At 36.0% G+C, this 23,979-nt stretch overlaps 1 protein-coding gene across 1 annotated transcript in view; it reads right to left on the minus strand.

The window, feature by feature from the left end:
- DCC (DCC netrin 1 receptor) overlaps positions 1 to 23,979 on the minus strand; it is a 1,221,566-nt gene that overhangs the window by 28,562 nt on the left and 1,169,025 nt on the right. Inside the window, exons 26-27 of the mRNA XM_025365180.1 lie at positions 19,148 to 19,309; positions 7,816 to 8,028 (exon numbers count right to left, since the gene is read on the minus strand). Of these exons, the coding sequence (XP_025220965.1) occupies positions 7,816 to 8,028; positions 19,148 to 19,309 (375 nt within the window). The remainder of the gene's footprint in view (positions 1 to 7,815; positions 8,029 to 19,147; positions 19,310 to 23,979) is intronic.

Raw genomic sequence — 23,979 nt, forward strand, 5'->3', positions numbered from 1 at the left:
CTTTAGAAATGGGTTGCTGATGGTTAAACTCTGTTTATTTTAATATCACAGAGACTTTTCGTTTGCTTTCAGTGCGTTAGATTTTTCGTAACACATTTTCAATAGTCCATTAGCACAGAGGTTTATGTGAGCACTTTATTTCAGCATTTCCCCTTGCTGCCAAAGAAAGCAACTGTAACTTGACGCTCACTGAAGAACTTTAAAGAACTCTGTCAACTACTTTGAATACTTAAAATGTATACCATGAGTCTCAAAATCTTCATTCAAACTAAAACCTTTCTCTTACTTGTAGTCTTTCACAAAACAAAAAGGAGAAAGGAAGAATATCTACCCTTATTTCTGTAGTAAATAAGGTTGTAGAATTTCATGTTTCCTTCCTCTTTAAAGAGGAAAAACCATCTGATTTCCCAGATGAGAAAAGTGAGATTCAGAGGGGCAAAATCAGTTCTGTAGTTGGCATGATGGAGAGACTAGTGCTTAGGACTCTGACTTCCACTGATTCACACGCCTTCTTTTTTTTGAGATGGAGTCTTTCTCTGTCACCCAGACTGGAGTGCAGTGGCATGATCTTGATCTTGGCTCACTGCAACCTCCACCTCCCAGGTTCAAGTGATTCTCCTGTCTCAGCCTCCTGAATAGCTGGGATTACAGGCACACGCCACCATGCCTGGCTAATTTTTGGTATTTTAGTAGAGATGGGGTTTCACCATGTTGCCCAGACTGGTTTTGAACTCCTGAGCTCAGGCAATCTGCCTGCCTCAGCCTCCCAAAGTGCTAGGATTACAGGCATGAGCCATCGCACCTGGCCTCCTCCTTTCTATGAATGCAGAGACTGCTATTCTTCTTCATGGAGGCCACTGCATGTCTGTTTATTTTCATAAGAATAAACTACTGAATTTCCAAAGGCTGTGGTTTCTACTCTATGCAATTTATTTGGCTTTAGCATAAGATGCTATTTATAGTTCAGATTATTAAACATGTTATAAAATGGTCATGAATTTATCTGCCTTTATCTTTTTCTAGTATCTAATCTAATATCCTTACAAACTTACAAGTTGCTCTGCTTTGTCTAAACTCATTATTAGACCTGAAATTGAAGAACTGAAGTCAAATTCTGGCTCTCACCTTTATTATTTTATTATATTCTGACCAATTCAACTAACATATGAGTGTCCACCATATGTAAGGGTGGGGATGAAGGTCCTAAGAATAATGACACATGACCCTGGAAAAGTTGCAAGGTATTCAACCTCTCTAAATATTGACCTCTGTATCGGTAATGCTGATGAAAGTTACTTCTCAGGCAGATATACACTTATTTGGAAATGTCTTCTATAAACTATAAAAAGGTGACAAAGTATAAAGCATAAACCTTATAACTTTTATGTAAGCTGAGTTTTAAAAAGATGCTTTATTTTCAAAATATTTCAAAACAACAACGAAATCTATACAGCAGTAGTTAACCATGTGACCTATCAAGTTTATAAGAAATGTAAAAGGAATATTTACTGCCTTGAAAACAACCTACTGCCCACCTTTCCTTCGCTATTCTTTCTGTCACTCATGTGGTCACCCACTCTGCAGTATAATCCAAGGACGTTCTTTGTAACATACATGTTTCGAATTACGTTTCTATTAGGTTACAAAGTTCTGAAAACATTGTTTTTAACTTTCTCTTATGATTATCTGGATGGCCACTGAATACTTTAAACTCAGAGTTTCATTGTATTAGGTTGATACTTATCTTCAATTTCATATATGATCTAACAATTCTTGATGCAATATTTTCTCATAATTGGGCAAACCTTTCAAAAAAGGGACTCAAACTTTTCAACTGTAGTCATTCACTCCCTCCCTAAAATACAAGCTGTTCAGTGTTCGCTCTCATTGACCTATGGTCACACTCTCCAGCTCTCACTGTGAGTAATAATCCCACATGCCTTAAACTCTTATATGCTCATCTTTATTTTTCAGTTGGCTTCCAAAGCCCTGGCCATCAGTGGTGGTGACAGCAACAGATGTCAGATGTCAGCCCCTGACTTCCTGCCTTACCACAGAGGGATACTCAGCAAACTGGACAGGTGAGTGGAAGGCAGATGGCAGCTATTCCAGAGTGCTCCAGCTAGTTGCTACTTTTGCTATAACATCTCTCCATATAATGCCAACGTAAAGGAATAAAATGTTTACTCAAACACTCAGCTAAATGACTTAACCTACCTGATGTAGTTCTTCCTAAAGAATATTTAATTATTAGGATCCTAGAAGACCCATTTTAGGGAGGAAAAAGTCACTCTAAGAATAACTGTTAACATCACAAAAAAAAAAGCTAGGTAAAATCCTTTATTTTCAAAGTTACATTTCTCCAAATTCTTTACGTTTGGCTGTTACCTCAATTGTTGACCTTGGGCAAGCTGCCTAACCTTCTTAGGCCTCTGCTTTGTCACTTATAAATAGGGCATCAATTACATGGCTTACTCATAATGACTCTTCTAGAAATTATTTCTCTCTCCTCTGGGCAATTAACAGAGCTCTTTTCCTATTAATATTTATTTACTAAACCCTCATAGTAGAGGAAATACTAATTTATTAAACCACCAAGTAGGTTCCAGAGTCACAAACATTATTGATACTTAAAGCAAATTTGCCTTAATTACATTTTACCAATGGAAAATTTAGGATGACCAGACCAAATTGAAGCAAATTTCACCTATTACAATCCATTAGGAGTGAGGACAGAAAAAATTTCAAGGAGATGTCTACCAAAAAGCCACACAGATAGCTTTCACATGAGACACAACTTATGTAAAAAGATGTAGTGTAATTTTCCACTGTAGCATTGATTGGACGTATTGGCTTCAATAACACCAAATCAACACATCTCTCCTATTTAGCTGTGCCAACGATTTATTCTATCTGACTGGCCTTTAAAATGACCCTCTTGTGTCACCTGGTAAAGGATGTCTGATCTCCCATGACCTCTGCCTGATTTTAGCAGAATGGAACATTTGTGTGGTATTCTTGATGAATACCCGCAATGGCGGCCTACGAGTGGCTCAGGGAAAGCAATTGTATTAATGCATTATGGTAATTTATTGGCAGTTTTGTGTGATAGCAGATTTACTGAAATAAGGCCTGCCAAGAAGATCAGGTTACAGCAGGAATACATGATTTCCTAACCATCCATAAAATATAAACCAAACGTTTTTTCTGTCCACTGTCAGCCACCTCCACCCACTCCTTGTCCTCAGTCTTCAGACAAATTGAAGCACATGCCACAATTTGCACGGGGAAAATCAAACTCAATTTTGCAGTACAATGAAGTAAGTTTTGGTCTTGTCATGTCCACTGACATATTGATCCCTTGAAGATGGAAAAGATCAGAATGCTGTGGAGTTTTGCTTTTATAAATATATGTGTGTAAAATGCAATGTGTAAATGAAGGAAAATATAGTACTTATGGAGTTTTACAAAGTTTCAAGAGGTCCAGGGGGCTAATGTTATAAAAGAGTATTATGATATAAAAGCCACTATTTAAGAGATCACATTTCTTTCCCTTTAGAGTTACATCTCTGGAAGACAAATGGTCTCCTAACCCAGGTTCATTTAAAGTACAGCTGATCATTCCACAGCTAAAAGGAATTTTAACTAGTAAAGAAGAAAAAAAACCACACACCCTATCTTGGCCCTTTGTAAAACTTATGTCAGATCTATAATGCAATAAGCCCAACACTCTATCAAACATTTTCTATGTAACCTGAAAGGGGACTAAGCCAAATCACTTACAGGTCTACATTTATGATTTGCAAAGTGTGGTGATTGCAGGCTCCATGAAATGTGTAAAGATCTCACAGTTATTCACGTCTATAGATAAAGCATTAAAAGATGGAAGCACTCTATTATAAGGTGATGATGAAATTGTAAGAAACACCATAAATACCCTAGAGTCTTGTAAGCTACATTTTTAACTCAGCAGGTGGAAGAAAAAAAAATGAGGAAATGAATCTGTTTTCAGGTAGGCAGAATTTCAGTCGTTATGACAACAGAATGGCTTTCTAATTACCGCTTACTATAAAAATATTGCGAAATGCTCTGCAACCCCATGGAGACTATTACTGCATAATACGTTTTGCCCTAGACTCATGTAAAACTGCTGCAAAAATAGCTCTGTGTGCCTTAATGGGAGGAAAACTAAGGCACAGACTGATTGTGTTGACCATGAAAATCTACAGGGAGGGGAACAACACACACTGGGGCCTGTCGGTGGGTAGGGTGAAGGGAGGAAGAGCATCAGGAAAAATAGCTAATACGTGCGGGGCTTAATACCTAGGTGATGGGTGCAGGAAACCACCATGGCACACGTTTAACTATGTAACAAACCTGCACATCCTGCACACATACTCCAGAACCTAAAATAAAATAAATTTAACAAAAGAAAATTCACACACAGGAATTTGAGTGGGGAAAGAGCTTCTTCCTTGATCCCAATCTCAAAGATTTCAAAGTAGAAGTTTCTCATTTAGCATGATCTTTAAAAATTAGAGCAATGCCCCACATTACCATATTCTAAAGTAATTACTTGTGGTAAGTAAATATAAATTCATCACTAATTATGCAGTCCTTTCTTGTGAAATCCACAGTAAAATTATTTGAGGTATTTTTTTAAAAAAAGCTGACAAGAGAATGACTTTACTTCATCAATCAGTTTGACTAAAGTAATGATTTTCTTAGAATTAAAACTTGTTGAAAGCGCTAAGTATTTCATCTTTAAGTCTAAGAAGCATGTAGTTAATGTCACAGCTAATACATTTGTCAGTCTGCTAATTTTCTTTTTCTATTAGAATAAGTAAACATCAGCCCTTTTAAAAAGCATGCTATTTACCATGTGTCAGGAGCAATGCAGGGAGAACTTATTTGAAAATCATGAGGTAAGGCATTATGAAATGAATAGGAATCATAGGAAGACAATAAGAGAGAAACACGAAAGAAATAGGAATTTAATAATTCCAAAGGGACGGCGGGGCATGCCTCAAGTTGAGTGGGGGAGAGTGGCATTTAAAGAGGAGCTATAAAAAACATAAAATCAAACAAAAACTCTAGCCAGAGATATCTGAAAATAGGAAAGAAGAGATGGCTTGAGAGAAAAAGTTCAAATAAAAACAAAAGAAGGCTCTTAAGTGTACAATGAAAATTTAAAAAATGAGATTTTGCCCGGTTGCCATTAGATCAGAGAATTTTTTTTGGCTCTTCAGACATGCTTATTATTTGATGAAATTAGTACAGAAACAGCACAACTGATTCTATTTCCCTTCTATGAAGGACATAATCCGCTAATTTATACTGCGTTATATCAGATTTTGCTTTAGGCAGCTTTGTCATTAATGTACTTAGAAGAAAATAACTAGTTAAAAAGTGCCAATTTTCTGTTCCATCTATCAATCATCAGATCTTCTTTTTTTAAAAAAAGTATCCTTTTGGTATTGTAGCACTCCAGAGCATAGGTTGATTTCCAAATCTTGTGTCCCAAACTAAATATCACTGGTGCAGTAAAATTTTTCATTTAAAGTAGCCTCCAGAATGTCATTTTCAGTGTTTTATTCTTAAAGTTTTTACTTGCAAGCAGAGAGAAATATTAACAGCATAAACTGCTGCAACTGTACTTTACTTTTTGTTGCTATCAAATTGGTCCTCTTTACTATAGAATTGTTAAAGCTCTTACCTTTCCTCATCAAAATCTGATGAGAAAATATATTCTTCAGTCCAGAATTATTTAAGACGCTTCTTGATTTTTTCTTTTAATGATTCAACTAATTTAATGACTTAGTAGTTTTATTAGTCTTTGTTTTTCTCATTAAACAAATTAGACATAAACTAAAAGGCACAAATTAGTTTCTAAAATTTGAGAACCCAGGTTTTCTAAAGTTGAAAAGAGCAAGGAAAAGATACATTACTTACTTGCTATAGACTTAAATAAGCTACTTAAATTATCTGTGCCTCAGTTTCCTTGTGCATGAAATGGGGTTAAGACTAGTAGCTACCTCACAAAGTTGTTTAGAGGATCAAATGAGATGTGATAAGCCTTCAGAATCATGCCTGTCCTACAGGCCTGTGCATTAAAGGCTAGTTATTGTTAGCAGTTGCAATTAACCTGTCAACTATCTTGAATACTAGTTTCCTTCAAGGTCTATTTCCCTGGGTTGTGCTTGCAGTGGGGAAACAGAAGCAGCCAGAAATCACAAGGAAGCATACTCTTGGCACCAGAATTTCATTAAATGAATGCTCTTGCTTCAAGTTGTCTCTGCCTCAATTATCAAAGACTTCATAGTTTTGGGGCCATATAAAGTAGCAGATCCTCCGCATAAAGTGTGTGTGTGTGGAGTGTGTATGCATGGGAGGGTGGAGAGAGGGGCTTGGGCAATACAGACCTTTTTTCAGTCCCTATGTGGGATTTGCTGGGTTGAGAAGGGCTATCTCCTGTAGAACGAAATCATGACATGTGCTGAGCCTATGTGTCAAGCGAGACTCCATAGAGGAACGTTCATTCCAACCAATGGAATCCTACATGCCTTCATGCTCCACCCCACCTCCCAGGGGCTGCGTAGCTGAGTATACATATTGTACATCATGTAAATGTTGAGAACATCAGAGGTGATGTGTACAAATCAACTAATGTCATCTCAGCAACTAGATACATTCTTAATATAAAATAACATTTACGCTTCATAGACAATCATATTTTTCTAGCTTTTACAGTTATTATGTGGCTCATGTACTAATGCAACAAAATAAATTATTGTAGGTCTGAGTAACAAAAAAGTAGTCAAATGTATTAGCATAATGTAGATTAACCCAGTTCAGCTGCCTGTGCTAAGGAGGCCATCTCAGATTACTTAGAACTACTGAAATTTACTGTCTTATGCCTGATATACTGAGGGTTTTAAGAATTATTCTAATATTTCAAATAATTTTAAGTACTAATATTTATTTATCTCTATCTACTTATCTATTGATTTATTCATTCTACCTGTTTCTTGTTTTCCTCCTCCTCTTTCTTCCTCAATCTCTTTTTGTCTCTGCCTCTCTGTGATACACTCCCTCTCTCCCTCCCCAATCCTTAACAAAAACAAAATGGAGCTCAAGGTCAGCCCTTTGGGATACTAGGCCAAGCAATAAAATCAATACTGCTTTGGGAATCTGGGACTCATTTCCCATCCCTGCCATCTTATTTTCTTAGAAAGGACCATAGATATGTTGCTTTCTATCAATCTAAATTTTAGTTTCTTCATTTTTAAAATTAGTTGAGTTGTACTCAACACTGGTCTGACATTCCTTGGCCTAGTACTCTGAAATATGTAAGAACTCCTGAGAAATGACTATTGAAAGGCACAAAGAAGAATTATGAGATCCAATCCATTTCTCTAAAAAGTGGTTTTGGAGATCTTTATACCTTTACATCTAGTCTTGGAGTCTAGCTTTAACCCTTAGAACTCATGTGGCAGAATGAAATTAGGGAATCAGGAATGTTTCCAGTATTCTCTAGCAAGCACACCTTATAGCACATATTAAAAATGGTGGACTGGCTTCCAGGATTCCTGGACAACTTTCCAAAGGGATGAAAAGCACCTACAACCAATTAACTGCTTGGGAGGTGGGTCATTAAGGGTTATACTACAAGCATCAGTAACAAAAATGAGCACACTGGGCATGTAATCAACATTGAAAAGACATATGACATCTAGGCCTTTTCAAGCACCCTCATGCACTTAAATAGAGGCACCAATAATATGAATTTCAAAAGTGAACAATCGAGTACTTTACCTGGCTGAGACAAAAGTGGCGTGTAAGGGACTTTCGGTTCTATTGCACTCATTGGTGGAGGTAGCAAAGGATTAGCAAAGCTGCGGAGTGGATGAGTTGGTCGAACACAAGCCGTGGGGATGGTTCTGCTTGGTGCCTCCTCACTGTTAGAATGCTCAGGTTGAGATGGGGGCAGCATGGGTGGTTGTTGGGTAGTTGGTCCTTCACTCACTGCTGCAGTGGAGACAAGAAAAGTCATTCATTATTCCTGGACAAATTCTATTTTCCTTAAGTCACTGGAAGAGTCCCTGAATCCATTCAGAGAGATGTGATAGGATGTGGTCAGTCTCTTCTCCAAGTTATGAACATTCTCATTCCTCTACCTTCATATACATATGCAACATGATAGCACTTCCCCTTTAAACAATAGAAATAGATCCAGCAGGACAGAAATTTATCTTTGAGGAAGAGTAGTAAAATACATTGAGCACTGACTATGTTGCCTGAACTGTCTGGGCCCTCTAATCATAAGTGATGAAGAGAGAAAAAAGAGTTATTTCTCCTTTCATAAGCTGCAATGTCAGTGAAATTCAATGTACCAAACCCTGTTACCGCTGCATTATTTTCTACCAGCCAATATGCCAATTTTTCTGTGATTTAAACATGCCATGTCAACTGTCAAACAAATCAGAGTTACAGGATGCTCAGAGGCATTGCTAATAAAATGATACAAATAATAACCACTATCATTATCTTCCATAACAAAATGGAGACACATCTAGCTAAACAGTTGTATGAGAGATGACTCTGCCAGAACAAGTTGCCTGAATGCAGAATTGCAATTTTTCCTCTTTGATAGTAAACCTTGTAATTTGCAGGCAGATTACAGTAGTTGAAGAGGTTCTGCACAGTTACTGTGACTGCCTATGGGCATTTGGAAAGCTTTGTATATGGAAATACACTTTTTTTTTTCAGAGAACACAGGTAAGACAGAATAAAATGTTTTCAAAGAAGTTTCTCTTGTTAATGACAGTGAGTGAACTTGAACTATTCATTCATATTCAAAGTTAACAAGTCCAGGTTAAACTGCAAGTGAAACGAGCTGCATAGTAGGTTTAAGTGTTAATAAAATATTTTTTCTGATGACTTATTTCTTATTAAATTTTTGTCAGGTAAATCAAAATGTGGTGATAGAAGATAATATCTTGCTTTTGAAAGAGAATTTGTAACCAGGAAATATTTCAAGATAATTAGTGAGATAATTTTGAGACAAGTCTCCCAGAGGCTCAATGAGGTCAGCAAAGTGCAGAGGAATAGAAAGAAAATCTGATAATGCTGAAGGGAATAGAGATTTAAGATACAAAAGATCAAGACATAGAATTAAAGTTATTCAGAAGTGAAATGTGTCTTCAGAAGGTATCTATACTCATTCTTCTATATTCAGAAGGGGTTAGAGGTCTTCTGGGTCACTGAGCAGCCTCCAGGCTTATCCCATTCAGAGATGAAGGTAGAAAGATACAAGGTTCGCTGAGCACAGGATGTAGACATACAACAATCAGAGCCAAAATACAGGCAGAGACTTGATAAAAGATTTCTTTGAACAAGGGAAATGAATGAAGGCAGCAAATGAGAGAATCCCAAACAGTTTGAAGAGAAGTGCCTTATTTCCAGGCTAGGAAATCCTGCCAAAGAAGAAAAAAAGAGCAAATGAATGCACACTATTAAGGATAATGTGTAGGGCTGCAAGCAAACCAGCAAATCCTTGGTGATGTTGGCTCTCAGATGTGAGGCTTTGGGTAGGTGTTATACAAGGCACTAAATTTCTTTTAAGACTGTAAAGGGGAGAGGAACACTTATGTGCTTGTATTCAAACAGTGTTGTATAATGAGATTTTTGTGAGTGTGGTTCTAGAGACAATGCAAATTACTTAGGTTTAACTTTGGACTCATTTAGTCTAAAGGATAATATGACCAATGGTCAATTTTTAGCCAAGACCCAACTTTGGGTATCTTTGTGCCACTGGCCTGAGAGAGATGACATCAAGTCCTCTCCTCTTTGTTCCCATAAGAAAGTTTGCCTTAATGTGGGCCTCCTTGCTAGCAATTCCTTCCAGTCACAGGTCTCAGAAGATGCTTGCGAAATGTTAGATTGCAGGCATTGCTTAGGAGGGAAAGGCAGGCTCTTTCAAGGGTTCCCAAGATAATTGTTGGGTTGGAGAAAATTATTCATCAGAAAGGGTTTGTAATTTCACAGGAGAAGTTCTGGGAAAGTGAAAATGCTTTGGCTTCCACTAGACTGGTCTCTGTGTTCCTCTGTGAATTGTGCATCTCACAAATGAGGTTCCTGTGGCTGTTTCTCTATGCTCCTCCTTTATCTCCAATGGGCCAGCTTTTTATTAAAGGGTCTATAAATGCCACATTAAAAATATTCATCCAGGGAAAGAAATTTCACAATTTTCCTCAAAAATCTGCCTTAAATAATTCTCTCTATTGAAGATGGATTGCAATTAACCCACATTATATTTTAAACACCGATTTAGCCATTAAAGGGACAATAATATGTTTATGATGTTTCATTTCCTTCCTTCTTTCAATTTTTCCTTTTCTACCTTTTCTGCATTTTTGAAATAAAATCTACACTATACTTTCATCCGCTTGATCAATTCAGCTATTGATTCTTGTGTATGCTTCACGAAGTTCTCGTGCTGTGTTTTTCAGCTCCATCAGGTCATTTATGTTCTTTACTAAACTTGTTATTCTAGTTAGCAATTCATCTAACCAACATTTTCTCAAGGATCTTAGCTTCCTTGCATTGGGTTAGAACATGCTCCTTTAGCTTGGAGGAATTTGTTATTACTCACCTTTTGAAACCTACTTCTGTCAATTCATCAAACTCATTCTCTGTCCAGTTTTGTTCCCATGCTGGTGAGGAGTTGTGATCTTTTGGAGACGAGGCATTCTGGTTTTTGGAATTTGCAGACAGTTTGGACTGGCTTCTCCTTTTGAGATGGAGTCTTGCTCTGTTGCCCAGGCTGGAGTGTAGTGACATGATCTTGGCTCACTGCAACCTCCGCCTCCCAGGTTCAAGCAATTATCTGCCTCAGCCTCGTGAGTAGCTGGGATTACAGGTGCCCACCAACATGCTCAGCTGATTTTTGTATTTTTAGTAGACAGGAGGTTTCACCATCTTGGCCAGGTTGGTCTTGAACTCCTGACCTCATGATCCACCTGCCTCAGCCTCCCAAAGTGCTGGGATTACATGCATGACCCACCACGCCAGGTCTCTTAAAGAATTTTCAACCCAGAATTTCATATCCAGCCAAACTAAGCTTTATAAGTGAAAGAGAAATAAAATCCTTTATAGACAAGCAAATGCTGAGAGATTTTGTCACCACCAGGCCTGCCTTAGAAGAGCTCCTGAAGGAGGCACTAAACATGTAAAGGAACGACCAGTACTAGCCACTGCAAAAACATACCAAATCGTAAAGAACATTGACACTGTGAAGAAACTGCATCAATTAATGGGCAAAATAACCAGCTAGCATCATAATGACAGGATCGAATTCACAATATTAACCTTAAATGTAAACAGGCAAATGCTCCAATTAAAAAACACAGACTGGCAAATTGGATAGAGTCAAGACCCATCAGTGTGCTGTATTCAGGAGACCCATCTCACATGCAAAGACACACAGAGGCTCAAAATAAAGGGATGGAGGAAGATTTACCAAGCAAATGGAAAACAAAAAAAGAGCAGGGGTTGCAATTCTAGTCTCTGATAAAACAGACTTTAAACCAACAAAGATAAAAGGAGACAAAGAAGATCATTACATAATGGTAAAGGGATCAATGCAACAAGAAGAGCTAACTATCCTAAATATATATGCACCCAATGCAGGAGCACCCAGGTTCATAAAGTAAGTTCTTAGAGACCTACAAAGAGACTTAGACTCCCATACAATAACAGTGGGAAACTTTAACACCCCACTGTCAATATTAGATCAACGAGATAGAAAATTAACAAGGATATCCAGTACTTGAACTCAGCTCTGGATCAAGCAGACCTAATAGACACTTACAAAACTCTCCAGCCCAAATCAACATAATATACATTCTTCACAGCACATCACACATATTGTAAAATTGACCACATAATTGGAAGTAAAATGCTCCTCAGCAAATGGAAAAGAACAGAAATCATAACAGTCTCTCAGACTACAGTGCAATTAAATTAGAACTCAAGATTAGGAAACTCACTCAAAACCACACAACTACATGGAAACTGAACAACCTGCTCCTGAATGACTACTGGGTAAATAACAAAATTAAGGCAGAAATAAAGATGTTCTTTGAAACCAATGAGAACAAAGACACAATGTACCAGAATCCCTGGGACATATTTAAAGCAGTGTGTAAGGGAAATTTATAGCTATAAAAGCCCACAATAGAAAGCAGAAAGGATCTAAAACCAACACCATACTATCACAATTAAAAGAACTAGAGAAGCAAGAGCAAACAAATTCAAAAGCTAGCAGAAGACAAGAAATAATTAATATCAGAGCAGAACTGAAAGAGATAGAGACAGGAAAAACCCTTCAAAAAATTAGTGAATCAAGAAGCTGTTTTTTTTTTTTTTTTAAAGATCAACAAAATAGACTGCTAGCCAGACTAATAAAGAAGAAAAGAGAGAAGAATCAAATAGGCACAATCAAAAATGATAAAGGGGATATCACCACCAATCCCACAGAAATCAAACTACCATCAGAGAATACTAAAAACACCTCTATGCAAACAAACTAGAACATCTAGAAGAAATGGATAAATAACTGGACACATACATGGAACGTATCTCAAAAAAATAAGAGCTATTTATGACAAACCCACAGCCAATATCATACTGAATGGGCAAAAACTGGAAGCATTCCCTCTGAAAACTGGCACAAGACAGGGATGCCCTCTCTCACCACTCCTATTCAACATAGTGTTGGAAGTTCTGGCCAGGGCAATCAGGCAGGAGAAAGAAATAAAGGGTATTCAATTAGGAAAAGAGGAAGTCAAATTGTCTCTGTTTGCAGAAGACATGATTGTATGTTTAGAAAACCCCATCATCTCAATTCCAAATCTCCTTAAGCTGATAAACAACTTCAGCAAAGTCTCAGGATACAAAATCAATGTGCAAAAATCACAAGCATTCCTATATGCCAAAAATAGACAGAGAGCCAAATCATGAGTGAAGTCCCATTCACAGTTGCTACAAAGAGAATAAAATACCTAGGAATACAACTTACAAGGGATGTGAAGGACGTCTTCAAAGAGAACTACAAACCACTGCTCATGGAAATAAGAGAGGACACAAACAAATGGAAAAACATTCCATGCTCATGGATATGAAGAATCAATACCATGAAAATGACCACACTGCCCAAAGTAATTTATAGATTCAATGTTCTCCCCATCAGGCTACCATTGACTTTCTTCACAGAATTGGAAAAAAAGTACTTTAAATTTCATATTAAACCAAAAAAGAGCTCGTATAGCCAAGAGAATCCGAGGCAAAAAAGAACAAAGCTGGAGGCATCACACTACCTGACTTCAAACTATATTACAAGGCTACAGTAATCAAAACAGCATGGTAGTGGTACCAAAACAGATATGTAGACGAACAGGACAGAACAGAGGCCTCAGAAATAGCACTACACATCTACAACCATCTGATCTTTGACAAACCTCACAAAAACAGGCAATAGGGAAAGGATTCTCTATTTAATAAATGGTGTTGGGAAAACTGGCTAGTCATATGCAGAAGACTGAAACTAGATCCCTTCTTTCCATCTTATACAAAAATTAATTCAAGATGGATTAAAGACTCAATTGTTAGACCTAAAACCATAAAAACCATAGAAGAAAACCTAGGCAATACCATTCAGGACATAAGCATGGGAAAATACTTCATGACTAAAACAGCAAAAGCAATGACAACAAAAGCCAGAATTGACAAAAGGGATCTAATTAAAGATTTTCTGCACAGCAAAAAAACTATCCTCAGAGTGAACAGGGAACCTAGAGAATGGGAGAAAATTTTTGCAATCTATCCATCTGACAAAAGACTAATATCCAGAATCTACAAAGAACTTAAACAAATTTACAAGAAAAAAACAATCCTATCAAAAAGTGGGCAAAGGATATGAACGGACACTTTTCAAAAGAAGACATTTACGCAGCCAACAAAGATGAAAAAATGCTCATAATCACTGGTCATTAGAGAAATGCAAATCAAAACCACAATGAGATACCATCTCAGGCCAGTTAGAATAGCCATTTCTAAAACGTCAGGAAACAACAGATGCTGGAAAGAATGTGGAGAAATAGGAATGCTTTTACACTGCTTGTGGGAGTGTAAATTAGTTCAACCATTGTGGAAGACAGTGTGGCAATTCCTCAAGGATCTAGAACTAGAAACACTATTTGACCCAGCAATCCCATTACTGGGTATATACCCAAAGGATTATAAATCATTCTACTATAAAGACACATGCACATGTATATTTACTGCGGCACTGTTCACAATAGCAAAGACTTGGAACCAACCCTAGTGTCCATCAGTGATGGACTGGATAAAGAAAATGTGGTGCATATATACCATGGAATACAATGCGGCCATAAGAAAGGATGAGTTTGCGTCCTTTGCAGGGACATGGATGAAGCTGGAAACCATTCTCAGCAAACTAACAGAAGAACAGAAAACCAAACACCTCATGTTCTTACTCATAAGTGGGAGTTGAACAATGAGAACACATGTACACAGGGAAGGGAACATCACATACCAGGGTCTCTTGGGGGTTAGAGGGTAAGGGAGGGATAGCATTAGGAGAAACACGTAATGTAGATGATGGGTTGGTGGGTGCAGCAAAGCACCATGGCATGTGTATACATATGTAACAAACCTGTACATTCTGCACATGTACCCCAGAACTTAAAGTATAATAAAAAAAAGAAATCTAAATTATTATTGTGATCGTAAGTTTAATAGAATGTACATGCATTTGTTAGTCTTTTGAAACTCGGTCTCTCACTTTGAAAATTTTCATATTTCACATGAATTCTGATTATGTCACTGAATTTTCTTTTTCCTAATCCTACTCTTTAATGCTATTCTTCCTCATCAGCATCTCTAAAAACAAAATTGTCTGCATGCCCAGTCTTCTATCCCCAAGTTTTCAACTGGCCCCGTGATCCTGGCTGCAAACGTCATGATGTGGCTTTTGATGGAAGTAAAAATGGCTTTACATAGATGGGTCCCCTCTTTAGCAAAATCCATCCTTAGTACCACATACGGAGAATAGGAAAGTGCCTAATGTACTAGACAGGAGTGAGACGGCCCTTCCTCGAGATGGAATATATCACCAATCCCTAAGGGACAATTTCTGTTGTATTCAAAATGAATATAGTGAACAAGTATAAGATTTCCATATATAATTCATAATTCTTATATTTTAAGTGGAGCAAAATAAATACTTTTTGGAACTGGCTGACATTTAAGGCAGCAAAAACCCTTTAACAAACACAATAGCAACTGCTCCACTGGTGAAACACTCTCATTTCAGATGAGCACTTTTGTCCAGTTCAGACACTGGCTTCAGGACACCTATGTGAAACAAATTGGCTTACAGGTATAACATTTAGCTCTGCCAAGATCTCTAAAAGCAAAGAAACCTGCTTTTGCCCATGACGTGCCCCTGCTCTGCAATTCAGAGTATCGAGTGAGAATCAAATATGTGCTAGCACGGCACTTGTTTTTATATGATGAAATAGTCAGAATTCGTTGTCCAAATAGCATGCAATTACACAGCAGAGTCAAATCTCAAGGTACTTTATAGTAATTAATATCAATACACATAAATAATTGCTATGAAATAACTAGGAAAAATATTGCAAAAATGAAAATGAGGATTTTTCTTCTTTCTAAAAACTACAATATGTGATAGAAGTACAGCAAGCCAATAACTCTAAGCAAAGACTGAGACATGAACACCTCTAGAAACCCAGTTCACTCATTAATCTCAGAAGAATGACATGATGCAATATTGTTACATAACCCTAGTTTCTTACAGCCTGGATTTTTTTAAAGACCCTCGAGAATAATCCATGATCTCCATTGCACTCCTCATTTTATCTAGGTCAAGTTTCATTTATTAGTTGATTTTCCATTTGAGGGAGAACAGAGGCAGAAAAATAGCATGAATAAAGCTGACCAGACTTCTCACTAGTTAAGACAATGTCAGAACTAAAAGGAAAAGTGGAAATCACTTAAACTGCTCCACTACCATCTACTTGTTTCAAAGACAAGAAAGTGGGGGCACCAATTTTGTAGGGATTTGTAGAAATGAGGCCCCAAGACTACCTATTGGTTGAAGTTTTCAAATACAATGCAGCTAAACTGTTCCCTAGGGATAACTCATTTGCTTATTGAGACTAAGAGGAGTAATGCAGTTACTTATTAAGAGGAAATATTTGTCCATCACAACTATATAAATATTTACTGATAGGTCAGCAAATACATGTACTGCAAATGTATGTACCATATCTTTTCTTTCCTTATGATCAGAGAAAAATTCAGCTTTATTTGTGCCTTCAGAAGGCACAGACCTTTGGGACAGGACTTTAGTTATTCATTTCTTATAAAACTCAAAAGGTCTTTCAGATAACTTTGGAGAAAAAAAGAGTTTCCACCTTGGCAAAGTCAACTTTTTCTTTTAATACGTGTGCCTTTCTATGTTTCCCAAGGCGACTAATAAGATATATCCACCCAGATTTATGAAATGTTTTCTGCTTGAGAGAGAACAGGAATGTCTAGTGTTCTCTAAGGCATTTAGAAACTAATAAGGAATGGTGGGAAATGGGAAGTTAATTGTTTCTGACAGTGATTTAGAGAATATTTAGTTTCCTAGAAAGGAGGGTGAGTGTTATTTATTTTTATTTTAAGCAATCACTTGGAACACATATTAGATCTTAGTCCCTTTGCATTGCACATAGCTTTGTTCAAAAAATTCTTGATGAATGCCTAAAGATGTATTTTAAAAATCTATAAAATTTTGGGCAGGAGTAGAACATTCATTGATTTTAGATAAAGTTAAAAAATCACTAAGCATTTTGTCATATAACTACTTCTATTTAATAATCCTTACTTTAAAAAATAAAAATATCTTCTAGAGAATAAATATTTTAATAAATTAATTTCTTTTCCTTTCTTTTTTTCTGCCTCAGCCTCCCAAGTAGCTGGGACTATAGGCGCATGCCACCATGCCCAGCTAATTTTTTTGTATTTTTAGTAGAGATGGGGTTTCACCTTTTTGTGAGGATGGTCTCGATCTCTTGACCTTGTGATCTGCCTGCTTCAGGCTCCCAAAATGCTGGGATTACAGGCGTAAGCCACCTCGCCTGGCCCAATCAATTTCTAATAGATTTTATTTATAGAGGCTTTTGAGGTTCACAGGAAAACTGAGCAGAAGGAACAGATATTTCTCACATGCCTCCTATCCCACATACACCCAGTGTACTCACTGTCAAAATCACAAGTCACACATGAGACTTTTGACCACAGATAAAAACAAATTTTATACTAGCCGATTCCCTTTATTCATTTTCATTGAGCTTTAACTTTTGGAATCATTTTCCCTGTGATTCAATAAGAGAGAGTTTCACATACTGCACCCATTTAAGAGAAAAAAGGAAAGAGTAAATTGATGTTGGACCTCAATGAATAAATTTTCAAAAGAAAACTATGCCTTTAAAAAAAGGGACAAGAAATGAGTAACACAACATGAATAAAAATAGTGAATTACTAATTTTAAAAGTCCTGAATTTTGGCTTGTACCAGTCATGATGGAGAGACCTGATAAAGGTCATTCTACACATTTTTTTTTTTTTTTAATTTGAAATAGAGTCTAGCTCTGTCATGCAGGCTGGAGTGCAGTGTCACACTCTCAGCTCACTGCAACCTCCACCTCCCAGGCTCAAGAGAGTCTGATGCCTCAGCCTCCCAAGTAACTGGGACTATAAGCACGGGTCATCACACCCAACTAATTTAGTAGAGACAAGGTTCTACCATATTGGCCAGGCTTGTCTCCAAATCCTGACCTCAAGTGATCTGCCCACCTCAGCCCCTGAAAGTCTACACATTCTTTTCATATTTCCCTTTAAAGTCAGAGAATATACAAGACATCAAAAGAGTGTAGGAGACAACAGACCAATAGGGAGAATACTAAACTAACATTAAAACTTGTCTTTTTTTTTTTTTTGCAGAGAGCTACATTTTAGAAGTGAAGAAGGCACTTGTGGGCTCACAATTCTTTGACTGGAATTCCATTTCCAGTTGTCTTGGGATTTGATCATTTTGGTTGTTAGACTTTCTACATCTTTCCCATGTAATTCCCTTCGATGCAGTTTGGGCAACTATTTTTCCTCGAGTTTTTGCACACAACTCTATTCTGTAGATATTATGTGCAGTGAGAAAAGAGAAAATAAATCTAATTCTCCCTTGGCAGATCTCTGATGCCTTTTAATTCTAACCTTGCTATAGCTAGACGATTTATGATTTCTTAGAGCTGTCCCTGTTTGGTTGGAAAAATATACCTTACCTCAAAAATATATTTTATTGTTGTTACTATCATATCTATTACAAAACATCCTATCTCACATGAGCTGCTGAGTCACTTGTTCTTAACTAAGAGATGAAAGCCATAGAACTGATTTTAAAATGCTGTGTTCAAAAAAAAAAAAAAAAAAGTCAAATGGCACAGTAGAAATCACCAGGGTGAATATAATAGCTTGACAGTCTCTTTTCATACCTTCCTTCAAATAAATGAAGTACTACCTGTAAATCCTTTTTTTTTTTTTTCTGATAATTTTTAAAGCTGAAAAAGTATCACTTACCTGATTAAAGAAATCTAAAGCATTCATCCAAGTATTGGTTCATCAGCAATCAGTGAGACATAACCAACAGATACCAAATATGTTGGAAGATATCACTTGATTAGTAATTTCCTATTTAATAGGACATATTAATTTCAAGCACCCATCACATCATTGTTCGATGGAACCACTTGACCTTTGTTTTCCCACCACTTCCCCTCGTATTGTCAGTGGAGTGTGCTGTGGAAAGGTGTCTAGGGAATCAGTACAAATGCACATGAGTTAGGATCCAAAGTACTGTGTTGGGAAGGAACATTCTAGTACCACAGTCATAGGGAAATTAACCTTTATAAGGGATAAGAAGGTCAGAATGCAGCACATTTCACAAGACACCTTTGCGATTATTCATTTGTTCTTATTAAAAAGAGAGGAAAATGCATTACACTGACTTCTTCCTGCTCCGAAACCTCGGTCCACTGACAGTGTTGGGAATGGCACAGGCCGGAGAGTGAACTGCGGGTGGGGATATCCACAGGTGGGAGACGGGAGGATTCCTGGGTACTGGGCACTTTCTAGGGTCGGCACAGGGATGGCACTCACAACAGCTGCAAAAGAAAAAGGTTAATGGGCTTTTTGAATCTTATGTATTCACTCAACAAGCAAAAAGAAAATGGTGGAATTTTCAGATCCTCAAATCTATACACACTCTTCATAGTATCAAGTAGGTTCCCTCACTTACCTCTCTCCACCAATCCCACTTTTTACTTTAGAAAAGACAGCTCACCCCTCAAGCATCATACTATGAAATATTACCCTGCAGTTTAAAACATTCCAGGGCTCCAAACAAAGAAACAGTTAATCAAGTTTCCATAAATCCACTTTAACATTTTATTTCGGTCATGCTGTTTGTTTGTCCTAGTCTTAGGCTTTCTTCTAAGGATGAACTATGGCATTAGAAAGGTTAGGTTGTTCACAAATCAAATATATTGTATACAGTGGGCTGAAAAAGTGTTGGGAATTTTCCATTAATTCTGTAAAAGAATGTATTGCTCTTGAGGGACAGTCCAGAAACAGAGAGAGAAGCAAGGTATTGTCTCAATGGTCATACTTAGGATTTATCTTTAAATAGAAAATATCTTCAAATACCCAAATCAGTGCAGGTGAGTGACATATTAAGTGTAACTGAATGTTTTTCAGGAATATCAACATTTTTTAGTTATACTGGCTGAAACCCACAGATAAAAAACATACACAATATCTTCTAGGTTTAGAAAGTATTGTTCAATTTCATTATTCAATAGCTATTCAATTATATATTATTAAATATTCCAATTGTAGTCAATCTTTATCTTATATTATCTTATAAAATGTTTAGTATTCCCTATCTTTTATCATGCCAAAACAAAATTTAAGTCAGCTACCTGAATGATCAGTTTTAGCTGTATATTTCTGTCTATGAAATTAATAAAATAATTTGTTATTTATTTAGATGATAATGCCAGTAACTGGAGTTTAACATACATATACGTGCATGCACATTTACCAAATGAAAATCTTTTCCTTTGTCATGTTTCTCATTTTATAACTTACAATCGTAGATACAAATTACACTGCATATTGTAAATCAATGAGAAACAACATATAGATTTCTTTTAAATTCTAACTTAAAATTCAGATTAAATATATAAAAGATACAAGATTTTAAAAGGGCTGCTTCTAGTAAACTGGCTATTAAAATTATATACCAGAATTTATTTTTCAGTATATTTATAATATTTCTTAAAATATATATGAACATGTTTACTTGAACTGAAAAATGAAGTCAGACTGTTTCATATATAAAGTATTTTGATGGACTGATTTGACAACAAAGAGTGATTCTGCTAATCAGATTAAATGATGAGTATTTCCTATAAATTGAATAAAAATATACATCACTTAAATCATTTAAACAAAAATTGCTTTAGTGAACATCTAAGTGATATTTCAATTTTCCTAATCTTGTCTTTATTTTTCAGTAAAAAATTGTTGAATTTTATTGGGTTTTTGTTCTATCACAAATTCAAATTATTGCTTTGGAGTGTAGTGTGATGACATTAATATAATTTTTTTTAAAAAAAATATGTGTCACTGTGTATATTAGAAGTTTATGACATGATGTTATGAGACACATAGATAAATGTAGATAGTAGGTTGGTTACCATAGTGAAGTAGATTAACGTATCTATCATCTCACAGTTATTTTTGTGACAAAGTAACAAAGTAACTAAAATTTACATATTTAACAAAAATCCCTAATACAATACAGTTGTATTAACCTCAGTTCTCGTGCTGTAGATTAGGTCTGTAGACTTGTTTATCTCACATGTCTGCTATTTTGTATTCTTTGGCCTACATCTCCCCATTTCCTCTCCCCATTCCACCTGTAGGAACCACTCCTTCATTCTCTATCTCTGTGTATTTGAGCTTATATATGTATTATTTCACATATATATTTCACATATGAGATTGTTAAGAGGTTCATACTACCCAAAGCAATATGCAGATTTAACACAATCCCTATCAAAATTCTAATGGAATTCTTCACAGAGATAGAAATAATCTTAAAATTTATTTGAAACCACAACAAATATTGAATAACCAAAGTAATACTGAGAAAGAAAAACAAAGTTGGATGCCCTCCACTTCCTGATTAGAAATTATGTTAAAAAGCTACGGTAATCAAAACAGCATGGTACTGGCATAAAACAGAAGTGTAGATCAATGGAACAGAATAGAGAGCCCAGAAATAAATGCAAACATATATGGACAATTAGTTTCAACAAGATCACAAAGAAGACACTATGGGGAAAGAATATTATCTTCCATGAATGGTGCTGGGGGAATGACTTTCACATTCAAAATAATGAAATTGGACCCTTATCTCACACCATATAGAAAAATTAACTCAAAATGGACAAAATACCTATATGTATGACCCAAAAGGTAATGCCTAGGAGACAGCATAGGGGAACAGCTCCTTGACTTTGGTCTTGTTTATGATCTTTTTAGATTTCACACCAAAAGCTTGGCTTCAAAAACAAAAATAAATACATGAAACTGCACCAGACTAAAAAGCTTCTGCACAGCAAAGGAAATAATCACCAAAAGGAAAAGGCAACCTAATCTTGTCTTTATATATTGTTACACTAAGTGCTTCTCTATGAAAACAACTTTCAAGTTTATTTTAAAATTACTTGATAAATTTTGGTACAGCTTTTTATTGTGAAGCTCCTAGAAAACAAGAAAGTAAATAACTTGAATGAGTAACAAATACTTCTGCAAGTGAGGTGGTTTCTAACATTTTCATTTAGAGCACAATTGAAGGAGAATCTCAGGTAGTTGTTAGTTGAAAAATTATCAAAAATAACAGAATGAGAAGTCACAATGTGATTTTGGCATGTAATTTGGGAGAAGTTCAAATTGTTCAGTGATTGCTATAAAGATCTCATTGTTATAGTACTCATTCATGTACATATACACACTATTATATATATATATGCAAACATATACAAAGGTTTCACAGTGTTTAGATCAATAAAAAGCACACTGGACTCGAGTTAATGCAATAAGCAACATTCATACATGGGTATATGCAATTAATGTACAAAAAGCCCCATTCATGTCATTAAGTGATAACACTCCAATAAAATTTTACTCTATATGCCATTGTAGAGAAACACTAATTGTAATGTTAAGATCCACAGGAAAAGGCCGGGCGCGGTGGCTCAAGCCTGTAATCCCAGCACTTTGGGAGGCCGAGACAGGCGGATCACGAGATCAGGAGATCGAGACCATCCTGGCTAACACGGTGAAACCCCGTCTCTACTAAAAAATACAAAAAACTAGCCGGACGAGGTGGCGGGCGCCTATAGTGCCAGCTACTCGGGAGGCTGAGGCAGGAGAATGGTGTAAACCTGGGACGTGGAGCTTGCAGTGAGCTGAGATCCGGCCACTGCACTCCAGCCTGGGTGACAGAGCGAGACTCCATCTCAAAAAAAAAAAAAAAGAAAAGATCCACAGGAAAGAACATTAACAATTAACTGGAAATACAAACATAAAATAAAATTTTGGTTTATATAAATTTTATGCTGCAAAATGTAAGATATATAATCAATAAAAGACCTGCAAACATAAAAATATATCATGTTTGTATGTTAATCTGTGGGGAAAATAAATTGTAGATTCTAGTTCAAGGAGAAAAATGAGTGATGTTAACTTCTATCTGTTAAGGCTCACATATTTTTTAAGGGGATGATATTGGTATCAAAGTACTATGGTATTTTTATGCTTTTAGATTGGTTTAAAAGTATGTTATACCAGAAAAATTTCATCTTTCACAGGTTTTTAATGTATAACAAAATATTTTAAGTGTCAAATTTTAAATATATGAGGGAATCATAGTTTTTCTAAATTATTTTAGAGAAGACATGAATGAACATTTGAGAGTAAGTGGTACAAAGCACAATGCCTCAATAAAGATATTTTATAAAAAGCACATTATGGATATATAAACACATAAACAGGCTCCAGAAAAAGGGAAATTTTTAAAATGACAAAGAAACTTTCAAAAAGAATCAGAGATTCAAACCAGATACCAGCCAAAATGTTATAAACTCCTTAAAGAAATAAGTTATAATTTTGTTGTCTTTGTGTCTTTTCTAGCACAGTGCTACAGATACTTCATATTTCTCAAGTGAGTTAATATGAAGGATTTTCTAGGAGTATTATTTAGAAATCTGTCATTTTAACACACTGGAGACTTTCAGAGTGACTTGACATATGATTTAGTCTCCTGGGGTATATAGTTACTATAACTATAATAATAATAATAATAATAATAATAATAAAGTAGTTGAACACATTTGTAAATATAAGCCATACAAGAGCATAAAGTCTATTTTTAAACAATTCAAATTCTCAGACTCTGAGGCAGTCAACTGAATTATTTCACCTGTCTTACTCATCAAATAGATCACTGCAGTCATTAAAGTGGATTGCTAGATTGCAAAGCATTCCTGATATTGATAATTTTTACTCATAAATGTGACAATGTTAGTCTCCTTCAGATATAGAAGATACTCATTCCACAAATTATGCACACTATATTTTCTTATCAAAATGATTATAATACAAACAATAATATTATTAACAAATATTTCAGAATACGTTTAGAAAAAGAGTTTCATAAGTATCTTCTGATTCGGAGCCAAACAAATTTGGAGAGAGAAACATA

This window comes from Theropithecus gelada, chromosome 18 (genome assembly GCF_003255815.1).
Source record: "Theropithecus gelada isolate Dixy chromosome 18, Tgel_1.0, whole genome shotgun sequence".
Classification (NCBI taxonomy): domain Eukaryota; kingdom Metazoa; phylum Chordata; class Mammalia; order Primates; family Cercopithecidae; genus Theropithecus; species Theropithecus gelada.